This window comes from Schistocerca gregaria, chromosome 7, assembly GCF_023897955.1.
Source record: "Schistocerca gregaria isolate iqSchGreg1 chromosome 7, iqSchGreg1.2, whole genome shotgun sequence".
NCBI lineage: Eukaryota > Metazoa > Arthropoda > Insecta > Orthoptera > Acrididae > Schistocerca > Schistocerca gregaria.
Window position 1 is genome coordinate 284415464 of NC_064926.1, and position 14404 is coordinate 284429867.

Genomic DNA, 14404 nt, shown 5'->3' on the forward strand with positions numbered 1-14404 from the left:
AATAGATGGGAAAATGGTCACTACCACACAGGTCAGGATGCACTCTCCAGTGAAGGGATGGGACAAGTCCGGGGCTGCAAAGAGAGAGATCGATGGCCGAGAACGAGCCATGGGCCACACTGAAATGCGTGGGAGCACCGGTGTTCAAGAGGCTAAGGTCGAGCTGAGCCAACACATGCTCCACAGCGTGACCGCGGTCATCTGAGACAGTCCCACCCCATAGAGGGTTGTGGGCATTGAAATCGCCCAGAAGCAGCAATGGCGGCGGGAGCTGAGCCAGCAGCGCAGCCAAGACATGTCGGGGGAGCTGCCCATATGGAGAAACGTAAACAGAGCAAACAGTAATAGCCGGCGAGAGCTCAATCCTGACAGCGACTGCCTCTAAAGGCGTCAGAAGGGGTACTGGCGAGCTACAGACAGAGTGGTGAACAAAGAGGCAAACTCCACCTGAAGCTCGTTGACAGTCAGTGCGGTTCTTATAGTATCCCCGATAACCGCGAAGGGCAGGGATCCGCATTGCTGGAAACCAAGTTTCCTGAAGAGCAATGCAGAGAACAGGGGCAACACTCAGAAGCATCCGGAGCTCAGGCAGGTGGCGGAAATAACCGCCGCAATTCCACTGGAGAATGGAAGCAGGAAGGGACTGGGAGGGTGTGAAGGTGACTAAGAGGCAGATGGCGCCGCAGAGTCAACGGCCGCCACTGGGCGAGAGTCAGCTGTGTCCATAGGAGAGGCCCCTGAGGGTTCCGTGAGGGCGAGATCCGAGGCAGAGGCGAGGATCTCCACCGCATCCCCAGAGCCACAACTATTGACAGCAGGCGGTACTGAAACTGCCGGAGCGTCCTTCTTGGACATGTTCCGTTCCTTCTTCTCGCGTCTGTCCTTTGGCTTAGAGGGCTGGGAGAGTTTCTCTGAAGGAGTGTCTGAGGCTGACGACGACGCAGAAGCCCTACGACCAGCAGGTGGAGGAACCTTCAGCCACTGGCTGACATCCGGCAGGGTAGCAGAAGAAACGGAAGAAGGGAGGGCCCCGAGGGACCCCTTCCGCGAGAGAGGAGCCGGCAGAGACGACGCCGGCGGAGAAGGACGGGGAGGGGGAGGGATCGAGCCCCCTGGTTTTGGAGCAGATGTCACTCCCGAAGCATGTGCGGGGGGAGTGACAGAAGGGGGTTTGCCCCCAACTGCTAAGGGGGCAACAGAGGAAGGCTTGCCCCCAGACACAAGGGGGGCAGACAGAGATGTACGGTCCCGAGGCCCACTGAAGGCGGCACAGAGGAGGCGACAACTGCCGCCTGCGAGGGCGACGATAACGTGGCTGCAGCATAAGAAGTTTGAAGAGGGACAGGATGCAACCTTTCAAATTTCAGTTTTGCCTCGTGATAAGTAAGCTGGTCCAGGGTCTTAAATTCCATAATCTTCCGCTCCTTATGAAGAACGGGGCAGTCCGGCGAGCATGGAGAGTGGTGTTCCCCACAGTTGACACAGACAGGCGGAGGCGCACATGGAGAATCGGGATGAGAGGGGCGTCCGCAATCTCGACATGTGGCGCTGGATGGGCAACGGGAGGACATATGTCCAAACTTCCAGCACTGGAAGCACCGCATCGGGGGAGGGACGTATGGCTTGACGTCACAACAGTAAACCATTACCTTGACCTTCTCAGGCAATACAGCACCCTCGAAGGCCAAGATAAAGGCACCGGTGGCCACCCTGTTGGTCTTGGGTCCTCTGTGCACACGACAGACAAAATGCACACCACGTCATTCCAAGTCAGCTCTCAGCTCGTCATCGGACTGTAACAAGAGGTCGCGATGGTAAATAATCCCCTGGACCATATTTAAGCTACTGTGGGGAGTGACGGTAACAGGGACATGTCCCAGCTTATCACACAAGAGCAACGCCCGTGACTGGGCTGGGGAGGACGTCTTGAGGAGGATGGACCCATTCCTCATTTTAGACAACCCCGCCACTTCCCCAAACTTATCCTCCAGGTGTTCCACAAAAAACATAGGCTTTGTCAAAAGAAAGGAGTCACCATCAGTCCTGCTGCAGACAAGGTATTGTGGTACATAAGGCTCCTGCTTGGCACTAGATCTGCGTCCCTCCCACGGCGCAGCCAACGAGGGGAACGACTGAGGATCATATTGTGCAGCATCGAATTCAATTCTGCCTCGCTTAGAGACGCTGGTGGCAGTGCGACCACCAGCTTGGTGAGATATATTGCGCTTCACTGCGCCACATCCACCCAGATGCCACCTACTCCGAACAAGGGCTCTCCCCAAGGGCGCCACCCAGCCAAAGCAACGGGTACCTGGCCGATATCCCATTGCCCGGAGTCCCCGTGCCCCATACAAGATGGGCACATACTCCTTGGCATGCATGGGGAGGAAACAGCTCTGGCATCTGTAGTGCGATCCCTGCGTGGTCAGGGAGCTACCACCAAGAGGTACATGACGACCCCACCACAACGGACTGGCTACCGTGCTGGATTTTAGGTGTTGAAAGGGTCCACAGTTGTCGTGGGCACTAAGAAGGGGATTGCACACAAGACGAGGAGGCAACCCAGAAGACATGGGGTGTAAATCCCTCCACACGACAATAGATAGCATGCAAGATGGAGGTGCACGATGGACCAATAGAAAAACACCACGTAAGGCGTCCTTCCCCAAATGGCACGCACTAACAATGGAAATTTTGAAAATGGCACGTCAAACCCAAGTGGGGACCATCACATAAGGCCGAAACGTTGGAGACTCCTTTTAGTCGCCTCTTACGACAGGCAGGAATACCGCGGGCCGATTCTTACCCCCGAACCCGCAGGGGGATCTATGGAATTCACTAGTAATTATAACAACGCTGATAATTTACAAACCCAGTCAACCATATAAAAAGCTATTGGCATTCACCCATTCAACTTTATTCCGCTCAGCTCTTATAGACCCGTCCCCTTTTGTCTGCATGAAAATTCATTTCTAGATGCAGCAGTAATTCCCCTGGCAGAGACATCACGTACACTATGCACATGTTCAAAAATCAACTTATGATTTATTCAGAAATCGACTTAGAATTTGTTCAAAAATCATTTAAAAACCAACAGGGATGCATTCAAAATCATATGAGTAATTGATAGACCAAATTGCTCTAAATGCCAGGAGCTTTGTGAAAAAAGGTCTTTTTTCTCAAGAAGTTTTAAGATCAGACTGTACCAAAGAATGATTATGCCAGTGGTTATGTACGGTTGTGAAAGTCTCACCTTTAGGAGAACAGATGAAGAGATACTACTTGGTTTTGGAAGAAAACTCCAAAAAATAAATGGTCCAGTTATAGATTCACAAACAGGAGAATTCAAAAAATTAAAAGAGCTTTACGCACAGCCTGACATTGCAAAAAGAAAAAGGAGGAGGTTGGTCCGGGCTGGACATGTAGCAAGGATGAATGAAGGGTTTGACAAGGACACCGAGGACATGAGACTAGGAGCGGGTGAGTGGTGATAGGAGGCTCGGAAGCAGAAATGATGTAGGAGGAATGTGGAGCAGGCATATGGTCACTAAGGCCCAAGCCAGGGGTAAGTAAGTGCCTACACAAGCTATTTGACAAATCCACCTACAAGCTGGTCTGCAGTATTATAATCCCTTCCTAGATATCCAACACGGTATTCAATACGCTCACATCCCTACATCTTTATTAAAACCTCTCCCATGGGTGCCTTCCTCTTTACTCTCATGTCTCCCTGGTCCCTCACTTTTTATGAGCTTCCCTCATCCACAAGCCCATAAATCAAACCACCCAGGACACCTCATTGTGACTGGTATTCTGCCCCTGTGGGCCAATACCTTTAAACAAATGTACAGGGTGTTTCAAAAATGACCGGTATATTTGAAACAGCAATACAAACTGAACGAGCAGCGATAGAAATACACCGTTTGTTGCAATATGCTTGGGACAACAGTACATTTTCAGGCAGACAAACTTTCGAAAATACAGTAGTTACAATTGTCAACAACAGATGGCGCTGCGGTCTGGGAAACTCTACAGTACGATATTTTCCACATATCCACCATGCGTAGCAATAATATGGCGTAGTCTCTGAATAAAATTACCCGAAACCTTTGACAACGTGTCTGGCGGAATGGCTTCACATGCAGATGAGATGTACTGCTTCAGCTGTTCAATTGTTTCTGGATTCTGGCGGTACACCTGGTCTTTCAAGTGTCCCCACAGAAAGAAGTCACAGGGGTTCATGTCTGGCGAATAGGGAGGCCAATCCACGCCGCCTCCTGTATGTTTCGGATAGCCCAAAGCAATCACACGATCATCGAAATATTCATTCAGGAAATTAAAGACGTCGGCCATGCGATGTGGCCGGGCACCATCTTGCATAAACCACGAGGTGTTCGCACTGTCGTCTAAGGCAGTTTGTACCGCCACAAATTCACGAAGAATGTCCAGATAGCGTGATGCAGTAATCGTTTCGGATCTGAAAAATGGGCCAATGATTCCTTTGGAAGAAATGGCGGCCCAGACCAGAACTTTTTCAGGATGCAGGGACGATGGGACTGCAACATGGGGCTTTTCGGTTCCCCATAAGCGCCAGTTCTGTTTATTGACAAAGCCGTCCAGGTAAAAATAAGCTTCGTCAGTAAACTAAATGCTGCCCACATGCATATCGCCGTCATCAATCCTGTGCACTATATTGTTAGCGAATGTCTCTCGTGCAGCAACGGTAGCAGCACTGAGGGGTTGCCGCGTTTGAATTTTGTATGGACAGAGGTGTAAACTCTGGCGCATGAGACTATATGTGGACGTTGGCGTCATTTGGACCGCAGCTGCAACAAGGCAAACGGAAACCCGAGGCTGCTGTTGGATCACCTGCTGCACTAGCTGCGCGTTGCCCTCTGTGGTTGCCGTACGCGGTCGCCCTACCTTTCTAGCACGTTCATCCGTCACGTTCCCAGTCCGTTGAATTTTTTCAAACTGATCCTTTATTGTATCGCTTTTCGGTCATTTGGTTACATTAAACCTCCGTTGAAAACTTCGTCTTGTTGCAACAACACTGTGTTCTAGGCGGTGGAATTCCAACACCAGAAAATCCTCTGTTCTAAGGAATAAACCATGTTGTCCACAGCACACTTGCACGTTGTGAACAGCACACGCTTACAGCAGAAAGACGAAGTACAGAATGGCGCACCCACAGACTGCGTTGTCTTCTATATCTTTCACATCACTTGCAGCGCCATCTGTTGTTGAAAATTGTAACTACTGTAATTTCGAAAGTTTGTCTGCCTGAAAATGTACTGTTGTCCCAAGCATATTGAAACAAACGGTGTACTTCTATCGCTGCTCGTTTAGTTTTTATTGCCGTTTCAAATATACCGGTCATTTTTGAAACACCCTGTACAAAGATAGTTTGAAAAGTTTCCAAACTTAACTTTAAGATAACAGCACTTATCAACTAAAGATGAGGAATTTGTTTATGCATACTTAGTAAGGCAAACGCCAAAATTTGAGCCATTTTGGACGAGCTGCTGTTTGACAGTCATTTTAGTGATTCAATACGAGTGTTTGTGAAAATGGGAAAAATTGGGTACAGAGCCATCATTAAAGTTTTGATTTTGAAAGGCAATACACCTAATCAAAGTAGACATGAGTTGGACCCAGAAATATCATTTACCACAGTGAAATTTTGGGCAGCTGAACTTAAACATGGCTATACCAGCCTGGGTTACTAATGTCTGGGGCAGCTTGAACCTGTAACCACGGATGTTTTTGTTGTGGTCTTCAGTCCTGAGACTGGTTTGATGCAGCTCTCCATGCTACTCTACCTTGTGCAAGCTTCTTCATCTCCCAGTACCTACTGCAACCTACATCATCCTGAATCTGCTTAGCGTATTCATCTCTTGGTCTCCCTCTAAGATTTTTACCCTCCACACTGCCCTCTAATACTAAATTGGTGATCCCTAGATGCCTCAGAATGTGTCCTACCAACCGATGCCTTCTTCTGGTCAAGTTGCGCCACAAACTCCACTTCTCTCCAATCCTATTCAATACTTCCTCATTAGTTATGTGATCTACCCATCTAATCTTCAGCATTCTTCTGTAGCACCACATTTCGAAAGCTTCTATTCTCTTCTTGTACAAACTAGTTATTGTGCATGTTTCACTTCCATACATGGCTACACTCCATACAAATATTTTCAGAAACAACTTCCTGACATTTAAATCTATACTCAATGTTAACAAATTTCTCTTCTTCAGAAACTCGTTCCTTGCCATTGCCAGTTTATATTTTATATCTTCTCTACTTCGACCATCATCAGTTATTTTGATCCCCAAATAGCAAAACTCCTTTGCTACTTTAAGTGTTTCATTTCCTAATCTAATTTCCGCAGCATCACCCGACTTAATTCGACTACATTCCATTATCCTCATTTTGCTATTGTTGTTGTTAATCTTGTATCCTCCTTTCAATACACTATCCATTCCATTCAACTGCTCTTCCAAGTCCTTTGCTGTCTCTGACAGAATTACGATGTCATCGGCGAACCTCAAAGTTTTTATTTCTTCTCCATGGATTTTAATAACTACTCCGAATTTTTCTTTCGTTTCCTATACTGCTTGCTCAATATACAGATTGAATAACATTGGGGAGAGGCTACAACCCTGTCTTACTCCCTTCACAACAACTGCTTCCCCTTTCATGTGCTCGATTCTTATTACTGCCGTCGCTTTCTGTACAGATTGTAAATAGCCTTTCGCTCCCTGTATTTTACCCCTGCTACCTTCAGAATTTGAAAGAGAGCATTCCAATCAACATTGTCAAATGTTAGAAACATAGGTTTGCCTTTCCTTAATCTAGCATCTAAGATAAGTCGTAGGGTCAGTATTGCGTCACGTGTCCCAATATTTCTACCGAATCCAAACTGATCTTCCCCGAGGTCGGCTTCTACTAGTTTTTCCATTCGTCTGTAAAGAATTTGCGTTAGTATTTTGCAGCTGTGACTTATTAAACTGATAGTTCAGTAATTTTCACATCTGTCAGCACCTGCTTTCTTTGGTATTGGAATTATTATATTTTTCTTGAAATCCGAGGGTATTTCGCCTGTTTCATACATCTTTCTCACCAGCTGGTAGAGTTTTGTCATGACTGGCTCTCCCAAGGCCGTCAGTAGTTCTAATGGAATGTTGTCTACTCCCGGGGCCCTGTTTCGACTCAGGTCTTTCAGTGCTCTGCCAAACTCTTCACGCAGTATCGTATCTCCCATTTCATCTTCATTTACATCCTCTTCCATTTCCATAATATTGTCCTCAAGTACATCGCCCTTGTATAAACCTTCTATATACTCCTTCCACCTTTCTGCCTTCCCTTCTTTGCTTAGAACTGGGTTGCCATCTGAGCTCTTGATATTCATACACGTGGTTCTCTTCTCTCCAAAGGTCTATTTAATTTTCCTGTAGGCAGTATCTATCTTACCCCTAGTGAGATAAGCTTCTACATCCTTAAATTTGTCCTCTAGCCATCCCTGCTTAGCCATTTTGCACTTCCTGTCGATCTCATTTTTGAGACTTTTGTATTCCTTTTTGCCTGCTTCATTTACTGCATTTTTATATTTTCTCCTTTCATCAATTAAATTCAATATTTCTTCTGTTATCCAAGGATTTCTCCTAGCCTTCATCTTTTTACCTACTTGATCCTCTGCTGCCTTCACTACTTCATCCCTCAAAGCTACCCATTCTTCTTCTACCGTATTTCTTTCCCCCATTCCTGTCAATTGCTCCCTTATGCTCTCCTTGAAACTCTGTACAACCTCTGGTTCTTTCAGTTTATCCAGGTCCCATATCCTTAAATTCCCACCTTTTTGCAGTTTTAGTTTTAATCTACAAGTCATAACCAATAGATTGTGGTCAGAGTCCACATCTGCCCCTGGAAATGTCTTAATTTAAAATCTGGTTCCTAAATCTCTGTCTTACCATTATATAATCTATCTGATACCTTTTAGTATCTCCAGGCTTCTTCCATGTATACAGCCTTCTTTTTATGGTTCTTGAACCAAGTGTTAGCTATAATTAAGTTGTGCTCTGTGCAAAATTCTACTAGGTGGCTTCCTCTTTCATTCCTTTGCCCCAGTCCATATTCACCTACGACGTTTCCTTCTCTCCCTTTTCCTACTACACAATTCCAGTCACCCATGACTATTAAATTTTTGTCACCCTTCACTACCTGAATAATTTTTTATTTGATCATACATTTCTTCAATTTCTTCGTCATCTGCAGAGATAGTTGGCATATAAACTTGTACTACTGTAGTAGGTGTGGGCTTCATGTATATCTTGGCCACAATAATGCGTTCACTATGCTGTTTGTAGTAGCTTACCCGCATTCCTATTTTCCTATTCATTATTAAACCTACTCCTACATTACCCCTATTTGATTTTGTGTTTATAACCCTGTAGTCACCTGACCAAAAGTCTTGTTCCTCCTGCCACCGCACTTCACTAATTCCCACTATATCTAACTTTAACCTATTCATTTTCCTTTTTAAATTTTCTATCCTACCTGCCCGATTAAGGGATTTGACATTCCACACTCCGATCCGTAGAACACCAGTTTTCTTTCTCCTGATAACGACGTCCTCCTGAGTAGTCCCCGCCCGGAGATCCGAATGGGGGACTATTTTACCTCCGGAATATTTTACTGAAGAGGACACCATCATTTACTCATACAGTAAAGCTGCATGCCCTCGGGAAAGATTACGGCCATAGTTTCCCCTTGCTTTCAGCCGTTCGCAGTACCAGCACATTAAGGCCGTTTTGGTTATTGTTACAAGGCCAGATCAGTCAATCATCCAGACTGTTGCCCTGCAACTACTGAAAAGGCTGCTGCCCCTCTTCAGGAACCATACATTTGTTTGGCCACTCAACAGATACCCCTCTGTTGTGGTTGCATCTACGGTACGGCTATCTGTATCACTGAGGCACCCAAGCTTCCCCACCAACGGCAAGGTCTATGGTTCATGCGGGGGCCCCAGATGATAGCATTGCTACAATTCACCAAATGACACTAGAGAACCATTGAATTGAGGTGAAAGATACTGCAGAGGCTACGAGAATATCTAAAGCACATGTTTGTCACATGGTGATTTAAAATTTAGGGGTGTGAAAGCCGACGGCATGCTGTGCGCCACTATTGCTCACTCTGCACCACCTCACCCATCTATGGTTGCCATGTCAAAAATCCACAAACTGTGGTTTCAGTTGCTTGATCACCCTCCTTGCCGGATATATATGCCGAAGTGACTTTTGTTCACTCACCAGAAAGTTAAATTTTTATGACAAAAATTTTTGCCAAATAGAGGGGCCATCAACAACATAATTATTTTGTAGAGAAAGACTTTCGGATTTCTTATACAGACAGGAGCATCACTGGGAGAAGTTGATAAATTTATAAGCAGATTACATTGTAAAATTAAAAAAATGATGAAAAGGGCATTTATTTGCTAGGTCAGAAACTTTTAATACTACCTTCGCATGCTGTTTAGCATCAAACAACAAGTACACAAACTTTATCCACTAGGTCTCCACAGTATCTGTCCCTTATTAATCAGTAAACGTCTCGAGTATATCTCGTCATGGCACCATAAAACACTACCTCTCGTAATAACTGCTTTGATTAGACCTGCCGTCTTCTTCCTAATAATCACAACTGTATAATCTCACCTAAAAATTTTCTCCTCTGGAAGTTGCATCTACAAAAACCTGTGGAACTACTATGAAAAATAGTGGCACTATGCCATGCCAACATGCCCATGGCTCATCTAAAGAATTCATTCTGGTAACTCACATTTTTAAGCCACTCACCTTTCAATGTGTTCGATAACCAGCAACTGTAGAACATGCGTGTACCAGGTAGCAAAATTTGAGACTTCTGATGACATTCGTTATACCGTGTTTGCCCGAACATCAGTCAGTCCTGATTAAGGTTAACTACTTTTCAAAAGGCTTCTTGAGAAAAATTAACTTTTAATGTGTTCTGACTCATCAAAATTATAAGCTATTTTACTGACAAAATATCTGCCTAAAAAACTAACATTATACCCATTCTACATGTATGCCATTTATTGATTGTCTAAAATTTGATAATACAAGGTGAAATAAAATAAAAACATGGTTTGCATTATTTGTGGACCATTTTATTATCTAAATTTTTCTCTTTCTAACCCTATCATCTGGAGGATGAGGATGAGGCAGAAGATGAGGATTACAAAATGGTGATATCACAAATAGTACAGCTGGGGTATTAGCATCTATGTTGTCATAAATATTTTGCTGTTTCTGCTGAATATTTGGTGATTTCTGAGATTGTGGTTACAGTGGGATCTGAGAACACAGCGGATTTTATATATATATCCACACATACACAGGATATGTATGGATGTGTGTGTGTGTGTGTGTGTGTGTGTGTGTGTGTGTGTGTGTGTGTGTGTGTGTGTGTGTGTGTTATTCATTGTGCCTATCTACCGGCACTTTCCCCACTTGGTAAGTCTTGGAATCTTTGTTTTTACAAGACTTACCAAGTGGGAAAGCGCCGGCATACAGGCACAATGAACAAAACACACAAACACACACACAGAATTACTAGCTTTCGCAACCGATGGTTGCTTCTTCAGGAAGGAAAGGGAAAGACGAAAGGATGTGGGTTTTAAGGGAGAGGGTAAGGAGTCATTCCAATACCGGGAGCGGAAAGACTTCCCTTAGGGGGAAAAAAAAGGACGCACGCACGCACAAACATGTGGAAGTTTCTTATATGATTTCACTTCTACACTGAAGTGTGGATGTAAAAATGTCTCTTGCTTCCAAACACAGTCTGCCCACCACTCTCTCACTTGCTGCATTTAACCAGCAGTTGACACTCCCCCTTCCTTCCCATCATGTTACGGTGAGTGTCAACAATACTGCAGCATGAAACACATACATATGCCTCTGGCCCCTAACTAGACTTATTGTTTCCTGCAGTGAATACTATTGTTGAATATTTGTCCAATTTTAAATTCAATTCAATTCAATTCCACCTACAAATGGGTTCAGACAAACTTCATTTGAAAAGTGGCAGATATTCCTAAAAAGCCAAAGTTCGTGGTAGAGATTTCCATGGTTGGCAATAAGACTATTTGTTGCCCACTCACTACTCCCCTCCTGACATTCATCTAATTCTCAGCCAAGCTGCTATCAATGTTTTCCCTCCATCTCCTCCATAGTGCTGTGCTTGAGAAACTTCCAAGCACAGGCTGCAGAATCTTCTTCTTTGCAAGTCCCATTCTCAAACTCTGTTCATCCTGCTATCTACTGATGTCTGTTGGCACTGTCTCCATGGCGCATCCTGTTGCTGTAATTTATTCTTGTAACAACAGTTACAGTTTAATATGATTTATTTTGTTCATTAGACACTATTCTGGATTAATTTTCCTTCCCATTTCATCACGTTCTAAAGCCGATTAAAAGCTCGGATGTTTTTATCCTGAATTCTTATATGAGAACTGAACTTCTCATTTTCAACCCACTTAGTAAGTCACTGCGGTCCCCCATAATCAAAATATTGATCTGGGTTCAAAATCAAGTAATATTTTTGATGCACAATATTTCTGGTTTTGAATGTTACTTTTACTTAAAAAGCCACATTAAAATGTTTGTTCACATTATCCATATATCTAACAGAACTTTTATTGCAAATCTGTTCAAGTACAAGATTTTGTGAGATGATAGAATTTTGTGCTATTTCCTCCTATGTTTCATAAAACTGTCAAATTTTAAGCTGGACAATGTACTGTTGTAGTAAGCAGCTCAATCTCTTTAATATCCTTTGCACTAGTGCCACATGAGTCAAACGTCATGTGATTTATTTAGCAATGTTGATATTGTATCGAGTGTTTAGGGATATCTGGAAATCTTGAGCCTATTCGAACATATTGTTTGCCCAGCTGTGCCTTTCTGAACTCTTCAAAACAGATCTGCTCACGATCTCGATTACCATAGCTTCATTTCTAAATGTGAGACAGCCCCCTATATTTTCTACTAAACATTGTAAAAATATTAACCTCAGCAGCAATAGTTTAAACTGTGAATATAAAATTAACCCATTTTTTTAATGCTGTAGCTGAGGAAAAAACCTCAATTTATAACTGAGTAAATATGGTAACAACGTAATAGGTAAGAAGTGTACTAGCACATACTACATCTTGCTTGTCAAATCCTCCTAAAAGTTGCACATGTTAATTTTCACTCTTTAGAGCAATAGACACCAGTTCATCTCCATCAAATCATCCTTTCTTACTGGTTTCTAACCAGCTGCTGTCCAAAATATAAACATAAAGTGAAATGTATCAGCTACATACTGGGTTATTCTCTATAGGGTTTATTATGACCCTCTCTACAAAGCAGCAATTAGTGCCATTTCATTTTTCCTCAAAACCTTGTAGCTGAGATAGGGGTGTTGCTGACTTCATTAAAAATATGAGTTTCAACAAGAACAAATTGAAGCAAACCAAATCTCTTGTCTTCAACGACATCCACATCCACATCGATCTCTTCAACACGGATCTATGGAATGGAAAACTAATCTAATCTAATCTTAGAATGAGCCTCTTTGCCACATCTTATCTCTCTCATACTCTTATTACTCTGTACTCTTTCCCTCACTACCTGGTGCATATCTCATCGGGCAGACTGCTCCACTAGCTCTCCACGGTATCTGTCCCTTTATCAGCAGTAAACATCGTCAGTATCTCTGGTCATGGGACCATAAAACACTACCTCTCTCAACAATTGATGAATGCTGGGTGCAGAACTTCAGGCCTTCAATCCTCCTCCTGATGTCATCAGGCATGGAAGCTGCTCTGAAGCTTATGTTGAGACTTCAGGTGGCTGAGCTCGGTTTCACATTTTACTGGGAGTAAAGCTACTGCCTATTTATCAGGCTGCCAGCAACTCATATTTTGACACCCTCCTTTGAAGCATAGTCCCAAAATAACATGCTTTACCTTAGCACTTCTGTTTGTTCATATTTCGAGACATCTGTAGTTATGCATGCTCTCCAATCGCAGATTTTGTTGGTTACTTTAATTCGATATCTCTACTGCATTCCTGGCACCTTTCTTTGATTGTCCACACAGTCGGCCCAATATAGGCCTTATCACAAAGCCACCAATAAAATCTGTGGTTCTGGAAAATTGCATAGCTATGGGGGCTCAATGAAATATGAATAAACAGAAGTAATAAGACATAAGTCGTTTTGTGATTTTGTTCCACTGGAGATTGTGGAAATACAAATGGCCGGCAGCCTGATAGACAGTGGCATCACTCCCAGTAAAGCCTGGGATCAGAGCTCAGACAACTGAGGTCTCAATGTTGTGACAGAGCAGCTTCTGCACTCTATGGGAGTGGTAGAAGTGCTGAGGGAGTGAAGTTTGCATGCAGTGATTGCGTTCCTCACCACTTCATCCGACACACCGTGCGGCCATATAGTGAGGAAAGGGGTGGACTGTGATGATAGCATGCAGGAGGTGCAATGTAGCAAACATGCTTATTCTCTATGTGTCACCAGAAGATGGCACCAAGGTATGTTGTTGAAATATTGTATTTCATGAATTGCACCCACTGGACACTTGAGAGCAATACAAACTGTTGGATCATGAGAAAAGGTAACAAACAGTTGTAAGAGAAACCAAAAAGGTTGCCACCAGGAAATCGATCTGAAATTTATGACATAACCATAAAATTTTAACATACTTTGCTTATAATTCTGGTGCTGGTACCACTGAATTTACTTTTGTGAAAATCAACAATCTGAAAGTTCCTTTCACAGGTCTGATGCCACAAACCAGCTGCATAACTTTTACTAGTTTTCAATGGACGCTGAAAAGCAACATATATTTGTCTCTAGTGTTATACAGTAGTTGTAACTTTTCCTAATCTGCTTTCTAATTAGGAAATCCATAAGTATGACTTAAGAGTATAAATTTGCATTGCTGTAAATCTTTTAAGTCCTATTTCATTCCATTTTTGACAATGTTCCACGTAACAAATAAGGAAAGAATGCTTTGCTCTGAAATGGGTTTACCACACGAAATGAAAATGTATCAACTGCTGACCTTTAATTGAAAACAATTTTGTTTTGAAACATACCATGCTTTGTACTTGTTGCTAGGACTCTGTAAGGAGTAAGCTTTAGGTCAAGGTTCTCTCTCCTTAGTAATTTGTCCATGAGTGTTATCATTTGTAAAATTAACTGGTCCTGGCGCAGATCATCTCCATGTTTGAAAATGGCAACATACTCAGTATCTTCAGTTGTCAGGAACGTAAGGCGGGATGGCATCAGTGCCGATTTGAATAGGCTAGCCCTGTAATGCAAAAG

The 14404-nt window shown here is 43.5% G+C and overlaps 1 protein-coding gene across 2 annotated transcripts in view; it reads right to left on the reverse strand.

The window, feature by feature from the left end:
- The window catches only part of LOC126282110 (phosphatidylinositol 3-kinase catalytic subunit type 3), a 102089-nt gene that overhangs the window by 14886 nt on the left and 72799 nt on the right, over positions 1–14404 (reverse strand). For both annotated transcript variants that reach the window (XM_049981570.1, XM_049981571.1), the window contains exon 14: positions 14176–14390. In XM_049981570.1, coding sequence (XP_049837527.1) covers positions 14176–14390 — 215 coding nt within the window. The remainder of the gene's footprint in view (positions 1–14175; positions 14391–14404) is intronic.